This window comes from Anoplophora glabripennis, unplaced genomic scaffold, assembly GCF_000390285.2.
Source record: "Anoplophora glabripennis isolate ALB-LARVAE unplaced genomic scaffold, Agla_2.0 scaffold746, whole genome shotgun sequence".
NCBI lineage: Eukaryota > Metazoa > Arthropoda > Insecta > Coleoptera > Cerambycidae > Anoplophora > Anoplophora glabripennis.
Window position 1 is genome coordinate 115,094 of NW_019416820.1, and position 14,800 is coordinate 129,893.

Here is a 14,800-nt window from a genome sequence, read left to right on the forward strand (position 1 = left end):
GTTTCTTTAATAATAGTGGAGCGTTATGTAAAAAAAGTAATTCACATTAATCTAGTCATATTGTCTACACTTTTGTCATTGCCGTTTCAAAATTTCATTTCCTCTTTGTTTTTTATATATAATTTTGTTCTAGTAATATTTATTAATTCCACTTGCAAGGAAGTTACTTGCAAAAGCAGAAACAATCCTAAGTAGGTAAAGTGTACCTATCTTTCTATCATGTTGATCTTTGTCAATGGTGAAGTTAAAACAGCAAGAGTACAAGATATTTCTTTGATTATCATTATTTATCAATTTCAATACGTCAACTAAGTATGATGCTATGATCCAACAACTAATTAAATATTTCATAGTAATTAGAACTACAAATACAAAAGACACCATGAAGTGTACCCCGCACCAGAACAATGATTTATGAGGTCGACTTAAAATCATCCTTACGATGTCATCATCGGAATACTTCGGTTTTGTTCGTGACACAAATCAGCAGGCAAAAAAGTAAGTTCAATGTGTTAGTTATCTGTTCATGCGGAGAATTTTAATTAAGGGTAATATTTGGGGTAAATAATTTTTTTAGTATTAGATGATTTTTCTCAGAGTGAAAAAATGTACAGTACTGTTCAAACATTTTTAAATATTTTCTAGTAACTGTAAAACATCTGGTTGTATTTTTTAGAGCCCTGCGACTGTCTAAATTGTTCCGTTTCTACGCCAGTGTGGATTTTTTTAATGTGCCTCAAAGCAAAGTACAGTTGCCTCGCTCCTAGGCAGCGGGCCCGTGTATATCCTGTCGAATTATAAACTAACACGATTGTGGGTCGTAATAATAATAATTACCCGCTGAAAGTTGACTTGAATGACTAGAGGATCTGAAATGTTCTGTTACGTCCTCTATTATGTAGTTAAGATAAATATGGCCGATATGCGTGTAATGAATGGTCAATAACCGATACTGGAAACGGTACCAAGCTCGCATTTTGTGAAAAAATGGTGTAGCTAGGTTTTACGTGGATTGCAGCCATTGTTTGGGAGAAGAATAAACTGCTTGATCGCGCTGAATGGAAACAGTTCTGACCTGATTTTTACGTTGTTGTACTCCTGTTACTTTACGAGCTCTGCATACGATTAATTTCGTTATACATATTGTAACAGCGTTGGGACATATGCTCAAGGCTCATTTCTCTCGTCAACGCAAACAAAAAAGTTTGATCAAAAACTAATCAGTTGTGTGGGAATTAGAAGTTTAATCAACTATAAAAAAAAAAGTTATTTGACGTTCGTTGCCGAGAATTTTCCGACATTAATTTTAATATAATTAATTATTAATTTAACAAAAAGTTGCTCTATTATACCTACATAAGTTTTGTAATAATAGAGATATTTACATTTGACGATAATGAGATTTCAATCGGTGTTAATACTTCAAAGTGTATCTAAAAAAATGTTTGCAGGCTACATATATCTGAATTTAAGAAAGAAAAATATAAAAGTTCCGGAACATTTTTCAAAATAGAGTACAATTTGAAAACATAACAGCAACAATCAAAATTTAAGAAATTATTATCAACATTTAATAAAATAAACGCTACGTTTCGTTCTTTTCTAAAAATATTTAGGCTTTTTTTCGCGAGTGAAGTCGTATGTTGTAGTATGTGTAGTATGAGTGAATATTACGTTTTTGCGAGAATAGTCAGTCATTTAAACTACTATGTGACGTCACAAGTTTAGATCAAATGACTGAACTCTTCACCCTTCAGCTGAATATTCTGTTGGTATATTCAACTAGTATTGTCAGCCGGTAACTTAACCTTTTTCTTTTTGACATTTTGTTTGAATGAGGATAAAAATCGTTCAGCAAAATGATGGATTCTGATACAGCTGTGGAAGTGGTCAGTTTAAATTTAATCTTTTGAGGCACAGATGTTTTAGTAAACGTAGACGTTGAAACAGCAAATATTTTACTTAATGGTAAGATTAATTTTCTGTATGGGATATATTTGCGATCCACTTTGCTTCAGGATTATCCTCTTTTTTTTATGACCTAGGCCAGAGATAATATTGGTAGAATCATTTGTAATTCAGGTCTTTTTCGTATGAATTACATAAAAAACCAACCTAACCTCTTTCTAGTTTAATTTTTTTCTGGAATAGAGAATATATGATATGATTCTCTAAACTTATAACATAAATAAGGAACATCATCATCCTCATTCCACAAAAATATCAAAAAATATAGAGCCATGTCACAATTTCTGTTTTGTAGCCATTGACATAAATGACCAAATTCCATTCTCTTACGATAACGATTATGTCGAATATTCGCATATCTTGCAACATCAGAATCTACATACTTTTCACGCTTTTTAAATTTGCCACTTAAAAATATTCCAAAGAAAGCATTGATATATTCCTTCAGTTTTATTTGAAGCAAATACATATATTATATAGTGAGATAACACCAATTCCCACTACACTAGACTACTGGAAGCAATAAAGGGTGACAAATTATGATTACTGGTTAGAAGTTAGAACCCATATGTCAAAGTCGTCAAAGTACATATTATATGACAGGCTGCACCACTGAATAGTGAATATATACATTTTCGCGATCTGTTCAGGTTAGACAAGGTTAGAAATAAGATTAAAAAAGATATAAACAGTAACTACAAGTCGGACGTATTCACCAATATTCACTCGCGAAAAAAAGCCTTTTGTGATATTACAAACCCGATTGTTAAAAAATGCTTTAAAATGTTATAAAACCATTACATCTGATGTACAGAATCATATAAATAATATTTATCGGGCACAATTTAAGTAAAAACACTTGTTTATAGTCACAAAAGTAAACTCTTACCCTTTTCCCACTCTACTCCCCCTCCCACTCAACTGCATAACCTCTAAAAGAACAGAACATTTGACGTCCTGCCAAAGGATTAATATTAATGTATAATAAATTTCGTCCTGAGTAGGTATAAAAATGAATATCGGCAACATGTACACAGAAAAAAATCCTTTTTTTATCTTGCGATTTCTTGCGTGTGTACCGCCCGCCGTACGAATTTCTTCAAACGTAAACAAAAACAAATCCAATCGGTGCGCGATCGTTTTTCTTGAGTAGTCCGCAATCTGATCTCCGTTGTTGTGATTTACCGGCGTTGATTGGTTCTTTTGATCGACTCGTTTTTTCTTACCCATATTATCCAAATCGAATGCGGCACAAGTACGTGCGTTGAACGCAAACAGTGGTGCTTTTGTCGAACAAGTGGGATCGGACGAAGAAGTCAGTGGCGCAGCGTGGAGACGTCGACCCAGAGATCAAGCTGTACAGTCGGGTTAGAAATTGCATCGCCGAGTGACAGGAGAGCTGAATTTGCCGAGATATTCGAATAAAATCATATTTATGTTATGTTTCAGAACAGTTTCCAACGGAATACATTTGACTGAACTATGTTTCGATCAATTAACTTTTTTTTGCTTGTTTTTTCAACTTGTTTTTTATTCATATGATCTCTGTGGTGTTTTCCAGTAATGTCGATATGGCAATATGGTGTAGTGACACTGCTAAGCTGTGTTTAACATATTTGAAGCTCAAGCTTGGATGGTAGCAAATATAATAATAATATTTACTGATTGTACTATGTAAATTAGACTTACTTTTTAATTATAAGTGAATTTATTTACTAAAATTGTCTTTTATTCTTGATAAAACACATGTTATAGGTATTTGGCGAACAAAACGATATACTGACACTTTCATTAATATCTACTATATTTCAAAAACGTTACTTTCAAAGATTTTTCTAAATGCGCGTTTAGCAATTGTCTCAAGTTACTTATTTTCCTTGTTTATTGGTAATTTTAAGCCTACTAAGAAAATTAAAGAAATCTTCGCCAAAAAAATCAGTCAAGATTTATGTTTATATAAACTATTTTTGCCTAACCAAATTTCATTGCAGTAATTCATTTTTATATTATTATAATGTACATACAATCATTGTAGTAACAAATAACTAGTATATACATTGTTTGAATGAAAAATACATCGATTTAATAAAACATATAATCTACAGTAATCATTAGTATTGGGTTCGTTTGTTGTTTCTGTATAAAACTAGAATTTTCCTTATGTTTGAAATTGAAGAGTATAACAAGCGTAAATAAAGATACTCGCCATATAAACCTCATTAAAGGCAGTCCCTTATTTACAAACAAAGCCGATCCTTCAAACGCTATTGCTCACATTGTGTGTAAATGAAGGGTTCGGAGGTCACCATATAGTCTCCGGAGCATATATCTATAACGTACACGTCAACACCTCCTCAAACACATGTATTTATAATTCATTACTGACAGGAAATACGCCAGTTCCAAGATAAAGTAAAAAAATAAACGTAATTTATCGTCGGGCGACGAAGAACAGGAATCAATTGGAATGAAATGAGAAATTAGCGATTTTTAAATGTCTTTGATGTACAGTTGTTTTTTCTACCTACTTTTCATTCCCCTTCATCCTGCATATGTATTATGTTGTCTATTTGTTTAATTTTTCACAGTGGCACAGTTTTGTGTGTTCAATATGTAGTAATGGTGGCACTATTTTGTGTATTGTTATTAACTTATGATCGTGAATACTATAACGGCATGCGCATATCTGCTTGAACTCCAAGTGAGCGCAAAGAACATACAGGAAAAAATTTGACCTTATGCTTGTACGTAATATTTGGCGCTCTATTGAACACTGACATAAGAAATGCGATAGAGTGTTATATTTAAAATTTTTAAGTTGACTTTAGTTTGATCCTGAAACTTAAGGTCAAAGTCAAATACAAGGTCATCAGTACATTGGTTTCTTCATATCGCATAAGTTTTATCTAAAACATCTTTGATAGGACTCAATTCTGAAAAGTTATGGCGATGATCGTGTGTTTTTGAACCGCTCGAAATATTGAAGTACCCAATATATCCGTGATATATACAGGGTGTCTCATAATTAGCTGCCAACCCTGAACAGGCCGATTCTATGATCAAAACTAAGTAAAAAAGTTCATATGAACATGGGTCCGGAAATGCTTCCTAAGGGCACAGGGACCCATTGAAGAGGGAGGAATGGAAATCATTTTTTTGCAATATCTCTCAATCGCGTTGTGATAAATGAATGAAATTTGGTATACACAGCTAAATTTTGATGAGCAATTTGATGGACTAATCCATTTATTTCCACAAGGTCCATTGGGGTGGGTACGGGGGGGCCCTTGGTACTTTGCGTGTGTAACTTTTTCATCTTTGACTTTTTAACAAATTGGACAGCAAATTCCGTTTTCCCGAACTGTTTTACGTTAAAAAGGTACTCTTGTTTCAAATCGTTATCTTTAACGGTTTCTGAGAAAATCGCTCTTGAATTAATCCCACTTTGGTCAATTTCATAGTAATTTAAACAAAAAAAAATATTTTGTTTCAATTTAATCTAGTTTTAATAAAAAAATAATAATAAAAAATTAAATTAAATAAAAATTAATCCTTTAAATGGAAAAGAGAGGAAAGGAAAATTATTATTATTATTTTTTGTTTAAATTACTATGAAATTGACCAAAGTGGGATTAATTCAAGAGCGATTTTCTCAGAAACCGTTAAAGATAACGATTTGAAACAAGAGTACCTTTTTAACGTAAAACAGTTCGGGAAAACGGAATTTGCTGTCCAATTTGTTAAAAAGTCAAAGATGAAAAAGTTACACACGCAAAGTACCAAGGGCCCCCCCGTACCCACCCCAATGGACCTTGTGGAAATAAATGGATTAGTCCATCAAATTGCTCATCAAAATTTAGCTGTGTATACCAAATTTCATTCATTTATCACAACGCGATTGAGAGATATTGCAAAAAAATGATTTCCATTCCTCCCTCTTCAATGGGTCCCTGTGCCCTTAGGAAGCATTTCCGGACCCATGTTCATATGAACTTTTTTACTTAGTTTTGATCATAGAATCGGCCTGTTCAGGGTTGGCAGCTAATTATGAGACACCCTGTATATTGTAAACATTTACAGAAATAAATGTTTTTCAATACAGAATATTGTTAAATTTTTTTTCGAGGACACCACTTGGAACCAATACTAGTCATCTGACGTCTAATCTCTTCTGTGCCTGCTGCAAAGATCCTAAGATCCTGTAGCTCAAACCAGTTCAAGACTTTCTATGCTTGCAGCGTAGAAAGTAAGGCTTAACAAACCTATAAGATCTATGGAAGTTCTTAGGCTAGGTAAAAACCTATAAGCAATACTCAGGTAAGGCAAAACCTAACGACACAAGACACAAGAGTAACCTCACTTGATATGCCCAAAAAGCCATTAGTGTGGAATAATGTTCAGTTGAAAACCTCAGTGTCATCCTGAGGGTGCATCAAGGTTACAGGTAAATAAATTCGAGTGTGGACCATTTCCTAGGTAAAACACTTAGTCACAATGGAGAATGACCGGCTAATGTAACGCCCTCTACCCCAGACATCATTGTAATTGGTAGAAATGTCGGTCTTTCTCGAAATAAAAGTCTGGAAAATGTAAAACTGCAACAAAACGTTTCAGTAAAATAGTAGACAACATTTGTATTGTTTTAATTTGCACTAACGCATCAACTTCCCCAGAACGTTTTGGAATTTCAACGCCATAAATGTACGCCACTGGTCACTGGTTCACCCCGTATAGTTCTAAGTGATTTTCATATTAATGAAGTAAATACTGCAATTAGAAGGGTGATCAGCCCCACGCCGCTGCAGGAAGACCCGCGGATCATCGACCCCTCCTCTGCTTCTGCAAGAAGTCAAGAAGTGGTTGCCGGTCGGCTGTCTCGCACACCGCGATCTACTCCGCCAGTCCAGTCGACCGTTTCCCATTAAAATCCACGCGACTCGCGATCCAGCACCAGTCCGCTGCCGCTGCCGCTACGAAAGCGCATCAAGTGACGACAGACCACTGCGATCAGCTGAAGCTACCGCCAGCTCCTGTTGCACGGCGACGCTCTGTTGTTTTTGCGGGACTTATTAATTGATCTAGTAGCCGATCCGATGATGTTTTACCGGAGAACTTAGTTCTTTGAGGATTTTTTTTGTTCGACCGACTGATTCTTGTGGTTGGTGACGAGGCGGGTGTTGTGAAATGTATTTTATTGTTGTTTTCTCGGTTGTCTTTGGTGCGACGCTTGCGGATGTTGCAGGTAGGAAATTAGTCTGAATCATTTGTAATTGGCCTCCGCTAATTGTCCGATTCAGCGGGTAATTGGCGTGAAATGCCTACGCAGGGAAAAACTCGAATAAACAGTAATTAGAGAGGCGATTTCTAACGACTTACATAAACAAATTTGGTGTTTCTGTTAAGTACATTAATTATTTATACGTAACTAGGTGAAGTTTAATATTGCCTGAATTAGAAAAGAAAATATAAGCTTGTAAACCATTATTTTACAACCTTGAATGTTTCACTCTAAGATATAATAAGAATTCCGTTCTTGGAAACTTACAAATCTTTGTAAAAGCCATAAAAAATCTTCAAAGAGATTAGGAAATGAAGGATTTTTGTAATATTTTAATGACCTCGCTTATAACTACCCATTAATTCACTTAATAACGGTAAAATTCGTTATTTTTATGTTTATTTACTAATAATTTCTGTGTTGGTATTAATCACATAATAATTTAGTGACGTTTTTTGCATTGATAACTTACTAACCATCACTTAGACCAAACCTCAAGGCAATGTATCATTTACAAATATATCAAACAAAAACAATATAATAAATCAGTTTTTGTTCTAATTTAAACGCAATTTTTTCAAAGGTGTTTCAGTATAATGAAAATCATTAAATCTGACTCTGAATCTGATACATTTTAACAAACCCAAACATTCTTGTACCTACTTTCTACGTAAAAATAGCATCTAAATTAATTTCTGTTTGACTTTCTTCGTACGCAAGTAGCAGAATTTATCTAAGTTTAAAAAAAAATAAATATTGCCGATAGTTGATTAACTCAGCACATCTTTAACATCTACTGTTTTCTGTACAAAGTTTTTATAAAGCGGTCATGCGTAATCGTTCTTGACCTTTTCTTGAGGATACGTGAACCAAAGGCATTTAATCGTACTGCACAACAATTGTGTGAAAGACTGATCTGTGGGAAAAAGAACGTTTATTGTTTGGTAAGCAGTATTTTTATCTGTGTATTAGTTGCGTTTATCTTGTTTGTAGTGATAGACAGGTTCAGAGTGTAAACAGTATTTGTTTAGGGGCATTTTATTTGGGTTACATTGGTCTACCTTCGAAATGTAATTAAAATCGAAATCTGTAAAAAATACTATCAAATTAATCAAATGATTTTAGAGGAAATTTCTTGTTGATTACACAGGTACACAAAAATGCAATATTCTACGGAAGAAGAGTCAATTAAAGTAAATAACATCGTACCAAGGGGAATTACTGAATCTAAAGCTAATAACAAAAGAATATGAAGATGAAGTTGAGAAGGATTCAATTAGAGTGAGTTAATGACCTTATTCGCAACCAAGGTTTACTAAAAGCGTTAACCAAGAGCTGAATATTTAGTTAGAGAACTAAAAAAGAAAAATCTAAAGGAACCAAATCTTCTGTGTATCGATCACACTAAGCAAATTTTCAGAAATATGTGCCTTCAGTTTTTTTTTTGGGTAGTTACGAAAGTCATAATTATAATACTCTAATAGCGGAAATGCTGGAAAATTTCAGGGAACTTAGTGAACCTAAAACTGCATTTTATGGACCCTCACTTGGATCTTGGATTACTACAAGATTTAAAGGAAATGGATAAAATGTTTCGGGATAAATGGGACTTGAAGATGATGGCGGACTGCTGCTGTAGAAGTGAATGTAAGGTTATAGATAAAAAGAGAAATAGAAACTAGCTACATAGATTTTTTGAAGACAAGATTGTTTGCTACAAGCATAATTCCTAATTTAAAAAAAATAATGCGGTTTTTATGGATTGGGTGGGTGCTAGTGACTAACTGACTTCAGATTCGAGTTCAGCAGATACGAAAACATATTAGTGACAGATTGTCTAGATCTAGACATTGTCAAGAAACATTAAAAACATTAAGGTTTTAGTGGAACAAAAAAACTATGTTGTTTGTTAAGTTCTTTTAATAAAATTTAGACTATTATTATATATTTTTCTATAATAATTGTCTTTATACAAACTGAAAAAAAGTAGTTGCCATTTCACGTGAAAAACATTTAGTTTCGTCTTACATACGTAGGTACATATTCACCTGTATCAATTAATTACTTACCTTAAAGACAGAATAGAGTATACTAGAATACATTAGAGATCTTAGCCATATTTTTACAAGTTAGGTACAATTTATCCTGAAACAATGAAACTAAGCCAAATTCAGCATTTATCGCGTAAAACCTTTACTTTCAATAAAATTTCCCTAAACAATAAAAAAACTATGAACAAAATAGCTAAGAAAATCTTCAGAAGCAACAGGTGTAGCCCCATCTCAAACTATTGAAACTTTCAATGAAGGAAGTACTTACTTTTATCACTAAATATACAGATTTATTCAAACTTCAGTACAAAGAATTTAGTGGCGTATTTTTGAGCTCAAAATAAGACTTTTTTTCTTGCTGCTTGTTTATTTTTTCTCTATGTATTTTGATAGACAAAATACCGTTTAGTCAGCATTGATTTTCTCGAAAACGGTTAATTGTATCAAAAAAATTTAAAGAGCAACAATTCAAGATCATTGCATTACTGATTAGATGGTGAAAATAAATTTTAAAATTTTTCACCGTAAATATAATAATATAGTTTATAAAATTGGAAAATATGGTGTGCATTTAACTTTTCAGCCAATATATCGGAAACGGTTGGTCTGAGAGATTTCGATCAAGGATACAATTGCTTAAAATTGGTAAGGGAATAAACGGGCTAATACGAAACGTCAATGTACATGGTACCAAGAAAGTTAGGGTCAATTTAATTCAAGCGTACCCTTATAGGTGGCGTCCTTGACATCAAAACAATGACATATTTAAATTTAGCATTCTAAAAAATCTCCTTACCGCAAGTTTTATTGAAAAAATTAAAAACTTTAACACCCTGTATATCGAAAACTAAGCATTTCTTGTGGACCTACGTTTATAGGAGAAAAAAGTCTTATTTTGTCCTCAAAAATACGCACCTAAATTCTTTGTACTGAATTTTGAATCAGCCTGTATTTATATTATAGACATGACTTCACCTCAGAGGTTTGAAATAAATAATTTTGTTTCTAAAATTGCGCGTATACACTATAAGATCAGAAGAGTCATTATATTAACACAAAAACTGTATAAGAAATAGATATATTACCAACAATTTAGTTTTCGACTAGCTTCAACACTATTAAATATTATCTTAAGGAACAATATTCTTTTTTAAGTAAGTTTGGCAGTTCTTTCTCCGAAATATTCATCAACATGTTGATAAAGTGAAGAGTGGTACCGATTACGTCACCAATTCTTCACTAATATAAATATATACGTATAACTGCAAGATTTATGAGTTCCGTTTTCTAATAATGTTTCTAATTTCTCTCGTATTCCTGTTAAACATCCCGTCCGACTTTCATAAATGATTCACGCTTTCGTCGGCAAACAGGGTCATCGCCACATTGTTTCTTCTAATTAGCTTACCTGTTAATGTTGATTCTAAATTTCATTTGCGGGTTGCAGCATCTTACTTAGCGCGTACAATAAAAGTAGGTGTGCTCGAGATGTTTTCACTTTGTCGCGTTCGCTTGGGATAAACAGATGCTTAAAAATTGTGCAGATTTAATTTTCTCTTTTCTCGATGTAGTTAGATCTGCCGAGATTGACCTTAAAATGCCAGGGAAATCTAAAACTGTACGAATCACTGTGTTTACGACGAAAACAATTTCTAATCAGGAGTGTACTGCTAATGACGGTTCACTCGCCAACATTGTCAAACGTAAATATGTCTATTACGTACAAACTATAAATATAAACAGATTTGGTGAATGTTTGGCAAGTGATTTCGGATGTCGATATGCACCATCCACACTATACGGCATTTGTTTACGTTCGACAACTTATAGCACTACATATTTCTTTAAAAAAACAATTTTATTTTGCGCGACAATTTGTTCCACTCTACACAGTCGTTGTTGTCAGTGTTTAACAATGTGGTCTACTTATGATTCATATGGAATAAAAGTTTCTCTGGCATTGTGACGATCCACCGTGACTTTACCGTATAGTAAAATTATCCGGTTTCTCGTTATGAATAAATAATATTTATATATAGACTGTAATAGTTTCACTTTTTATAAAAGGCAAATGCGGGTTCACAACAATGACCCCAGAGAAATTGTCACGGTGTATCAGGTAGTCATCGTTAACCCAATTTTCGTGGTTGCGAAAAAGGATATTGGTACAAAATAATAATATTTATGAGTTTGAAATATATAAAAACGAAACAAGAACATAATAAACAGAGGCTTTATGTAAATATAACACTGCTATATGTTAGAATCTTCCGATATAATATTTTTGCCAAAAGAAAAACACACTATTTACTTCACAATGTTTTTTATTTTCTCTACCTAGTCGTTAATGGCCTCACTAATGTGCTAATTGAAGACCACTAAAGAACTTTAATGGTGCTCCATTACAAGTTATGTCTCATACATTTTTTAACAAAAATAAATTGCATTTGCAAGTTCTCTAATTGCTACTTAAAATATTCATAATATGAGTATATGGGCTTTTCTTATTTTTTTTTCTTATGGCAGAAAAACTGCTTGTTCCAAGAGCAATCCAAAGTCAAATTCGTCTCACTCCATTTACTGAGATACTATTTTATAACTGTGTAAAAGTTCCATTTCTTTGCAAATTATTGAATCTAGAGAAAAGGTACATTTGGATGTTTTCATAAATATCAATGCTACAAAACTTAATCATTTTTTTTTGTATCAGATGCATATTAGACCTTGAGTGTTATATTCCTTGATTTGTTTTCAATTAAATATATAATTGCACGTTCATATCTCTGTTGTAAAAAAAAACATCCGTGATTAAATCTTTTATCTAGCGTATAGTTTTAGTCACTTCTAAGACACTTTTTTTTTCGTCCAGTTATTTGGACGAACGTTTTATCTGCTATTAAGAGCAAATTATATAAGATATTATGGAGCTTTATTCTATGAATTATTTAACATGACACATTTTAAAATGCGTCACTAAATATTTATTACTTTTTATTTATTTTCTTTACCAAAACCAGTCATTCTTTTACAGAAAGTGTGCGTTTTTCTAGATCACTTTTATGTGGTTCGTATCCAAATATTTATTTGAATTTGTTTGTTTTCTGACATAATACGAAATGTTGTCTTGTCTAACATATCCAATCATACTGTTTATTCTTCAGCAATCTGTAAGTACATCCAATGTAAACATTAAATATAGTACAAAGATACCAATCATTTCTGGTATTGTCACAGACCCCTTATACCTATGTTGTCGTTGTGGTGATATTACTATAAAATGTTATTAATAGAAATGAGTACATTTGTAAACTCTTCATTTGGAAGTATCACAAAATGCAATAGATTTATCAAAAATAAATGTTTACCATCCGGGAATATTTTAAAATTGCCTAGACATCTTGGTGCTCATCACAAATAAATATTAAGTCGAACAAACACACTTCAAGCTCAAAACAATTAGTCAGAAGTTCATTTTCAAATTACTTTTGCCCAAAATACTTGAAAGTTACTTTAAATAATTGCTGGTGACCTCCGGTTGTTATGATTAGATCACAAAGTGTAACCAAAAAAAAACTGTGAGACTTCGTCTTTTTATTACGACTTCTTCAAAACTCTATGGTTAAAATATTTTTCATTTTTATATAAATCTTGATATAAAGTTGATCGTTCTTACATACAATAATTAAACATAAAAATTTACTACCTTTATAACGCAGAAGAAAAAAGTATATGTATACATAAAATAATTACTTTTCTTTGCATAATGTAGAAGACTAAGCAATTTTTTAAATTATATATAGTATACACATTGTAATTGTACTTAAGTTTTGAATATATTATTCTTTATTAACATTATTTAAATAACATTAATAGTTTTAATCAGAATCCTGAGGATGTCGTAATAATAATTACGAAACGTCGATAAAGCATAATAATTTATTACTATTTCTTTAGTAGTAAAATCATTTCGGAAAACGAGGGAAATATGATTGTCATAGTCTATTTTCTTTTGCTTTGTATAATTCTAAGAATCTCGTAATAGATCAACCGATACTTCAACCTACAATGATAGGCATTGTGTTCACATTATTGAAGAAATGCCAGTGTATCATTACCAACGTTCATGACACCAATCTTCGATAAGGTTGTAGAGCATACCTGATTTTATTTAAATCAGTGTTAAAATTAATCGCATTTCTTCGTGATCGCATGTGTGACAGAAAATCTAATTTAAAACATATTTCACGTAAATTTTTGTTTTACTTTAAATGCTTTTTATCATCTTTATTGACAATCAAATAGAAACATTGTTTCATGGAGAAGACAACATTTGAAATATTTAGAATTATTCAAATTTCGTGGCGGAAAACGTACATAGGTATTGTATTTTTGAAACCGAGTGAGTTGCGCGAAACTAAATCTGTACAGGACATTAATTGTCGACTCGTTTAAGAATAAATTAATAGAATTTTTACTTAAACTTCTACATATTCTTAGATAGAGATCTAACGGAAATACGGGTGTAAAACCTGTAGCAGCCTCCGGTATCGTCTATAAATGAGGAAGCTGCAAATACCTCTTAAGTCTCCTTTATATCCTGACAAGAGATAAAGTCTGCAAAACTATCTCAGGAATGCTTCCTTAAGCTTTTCAAACATTTTTCATTTTAATCGTTTATTTATCCGTTGGTTCACCTTCCGCAGGTAGATCGAAAGCTTATTAAAAACAGCAATATTTATTGAAATTAATTTAAAAATGTACGTGTAATGTAATAATTTGTGAAAAACAGGGTATTTTACTAAGTGGATACGTACGGATTAAAAATGCATGGGTTAATGTGACACTAAAGAGGAATTATAAAATTATTTTAGTCAAAAATAAACACATTAAACGCAATTCGCAAAGCCATAATAATATTTATAATGCGAATCTCACTGTAAAAGTGGTTTATTTTCGTGGAGTTGTTGTGTTTATGGAGCTATTTAAAATATCAATGAACAAACGGATTTTTGAGAGTAAATATTTCTGTTGGCCAAAAGAAATATACGCTATCATATTTATATAGTACTATTTTAGAAAGTCCTTGTAAAATGTTATATTTGTTACAAAAATTACATCACTTTAGATTATTCTTTGGGTGAAAATATGACACTTTTCCCAAAATTGCTACTATAAATAATAATCAGAATGATTTCATTAAACTTGTTTTACATTTACGTACCGATTTTTGAGCAAGTAAATTGTCTTGAATTTTAAATGTAATACATAAACCGTAGTACATTTTCTAGGTTTGGAGATAATTTGATAATTTTTTAAAAATTTATTCACAATTGTTACAATTTACAATTTTGACACTGTTTTTATTTTACATATTTAAGAACAGACCTGGCAAATTTATTATAACACTTAAAAAGATGCTACAAATTGTAAAAGTAATCAATTTCTTTAATGAATTGATCAAAAACTGATAAAATTAAACAAGTCTAAAATTAACTATAAAAAC

At 32.1% G+C, this 14,800-nt stretch overlaps 1 protein-coding gene across 1 annotated transcript in view; it reads left to right on the forward strand.

The window, feature by feature from the left end:
* The first annotated feature begins 6,886 nt into the window (after positions 1–6,886).
* The window catches only part of LOC108914725, a 32,364-nt gene continuing 24,450 nt past the window's right edge, over positions 6,887–14,800 (forward strand). Inside the window, exon 1 of the mRNA XM_018720594.1 lies at positions 6,887–7,210. Within this exon, the coding sequence (XP_018576110.1) occupies positions 7,153–7,210 (58 nt within the window). The 5' untranslated portion in view covers positions 6,887–7,152. The remainder of the gene's footprint in view (positions 7,211–14,800) is intronic.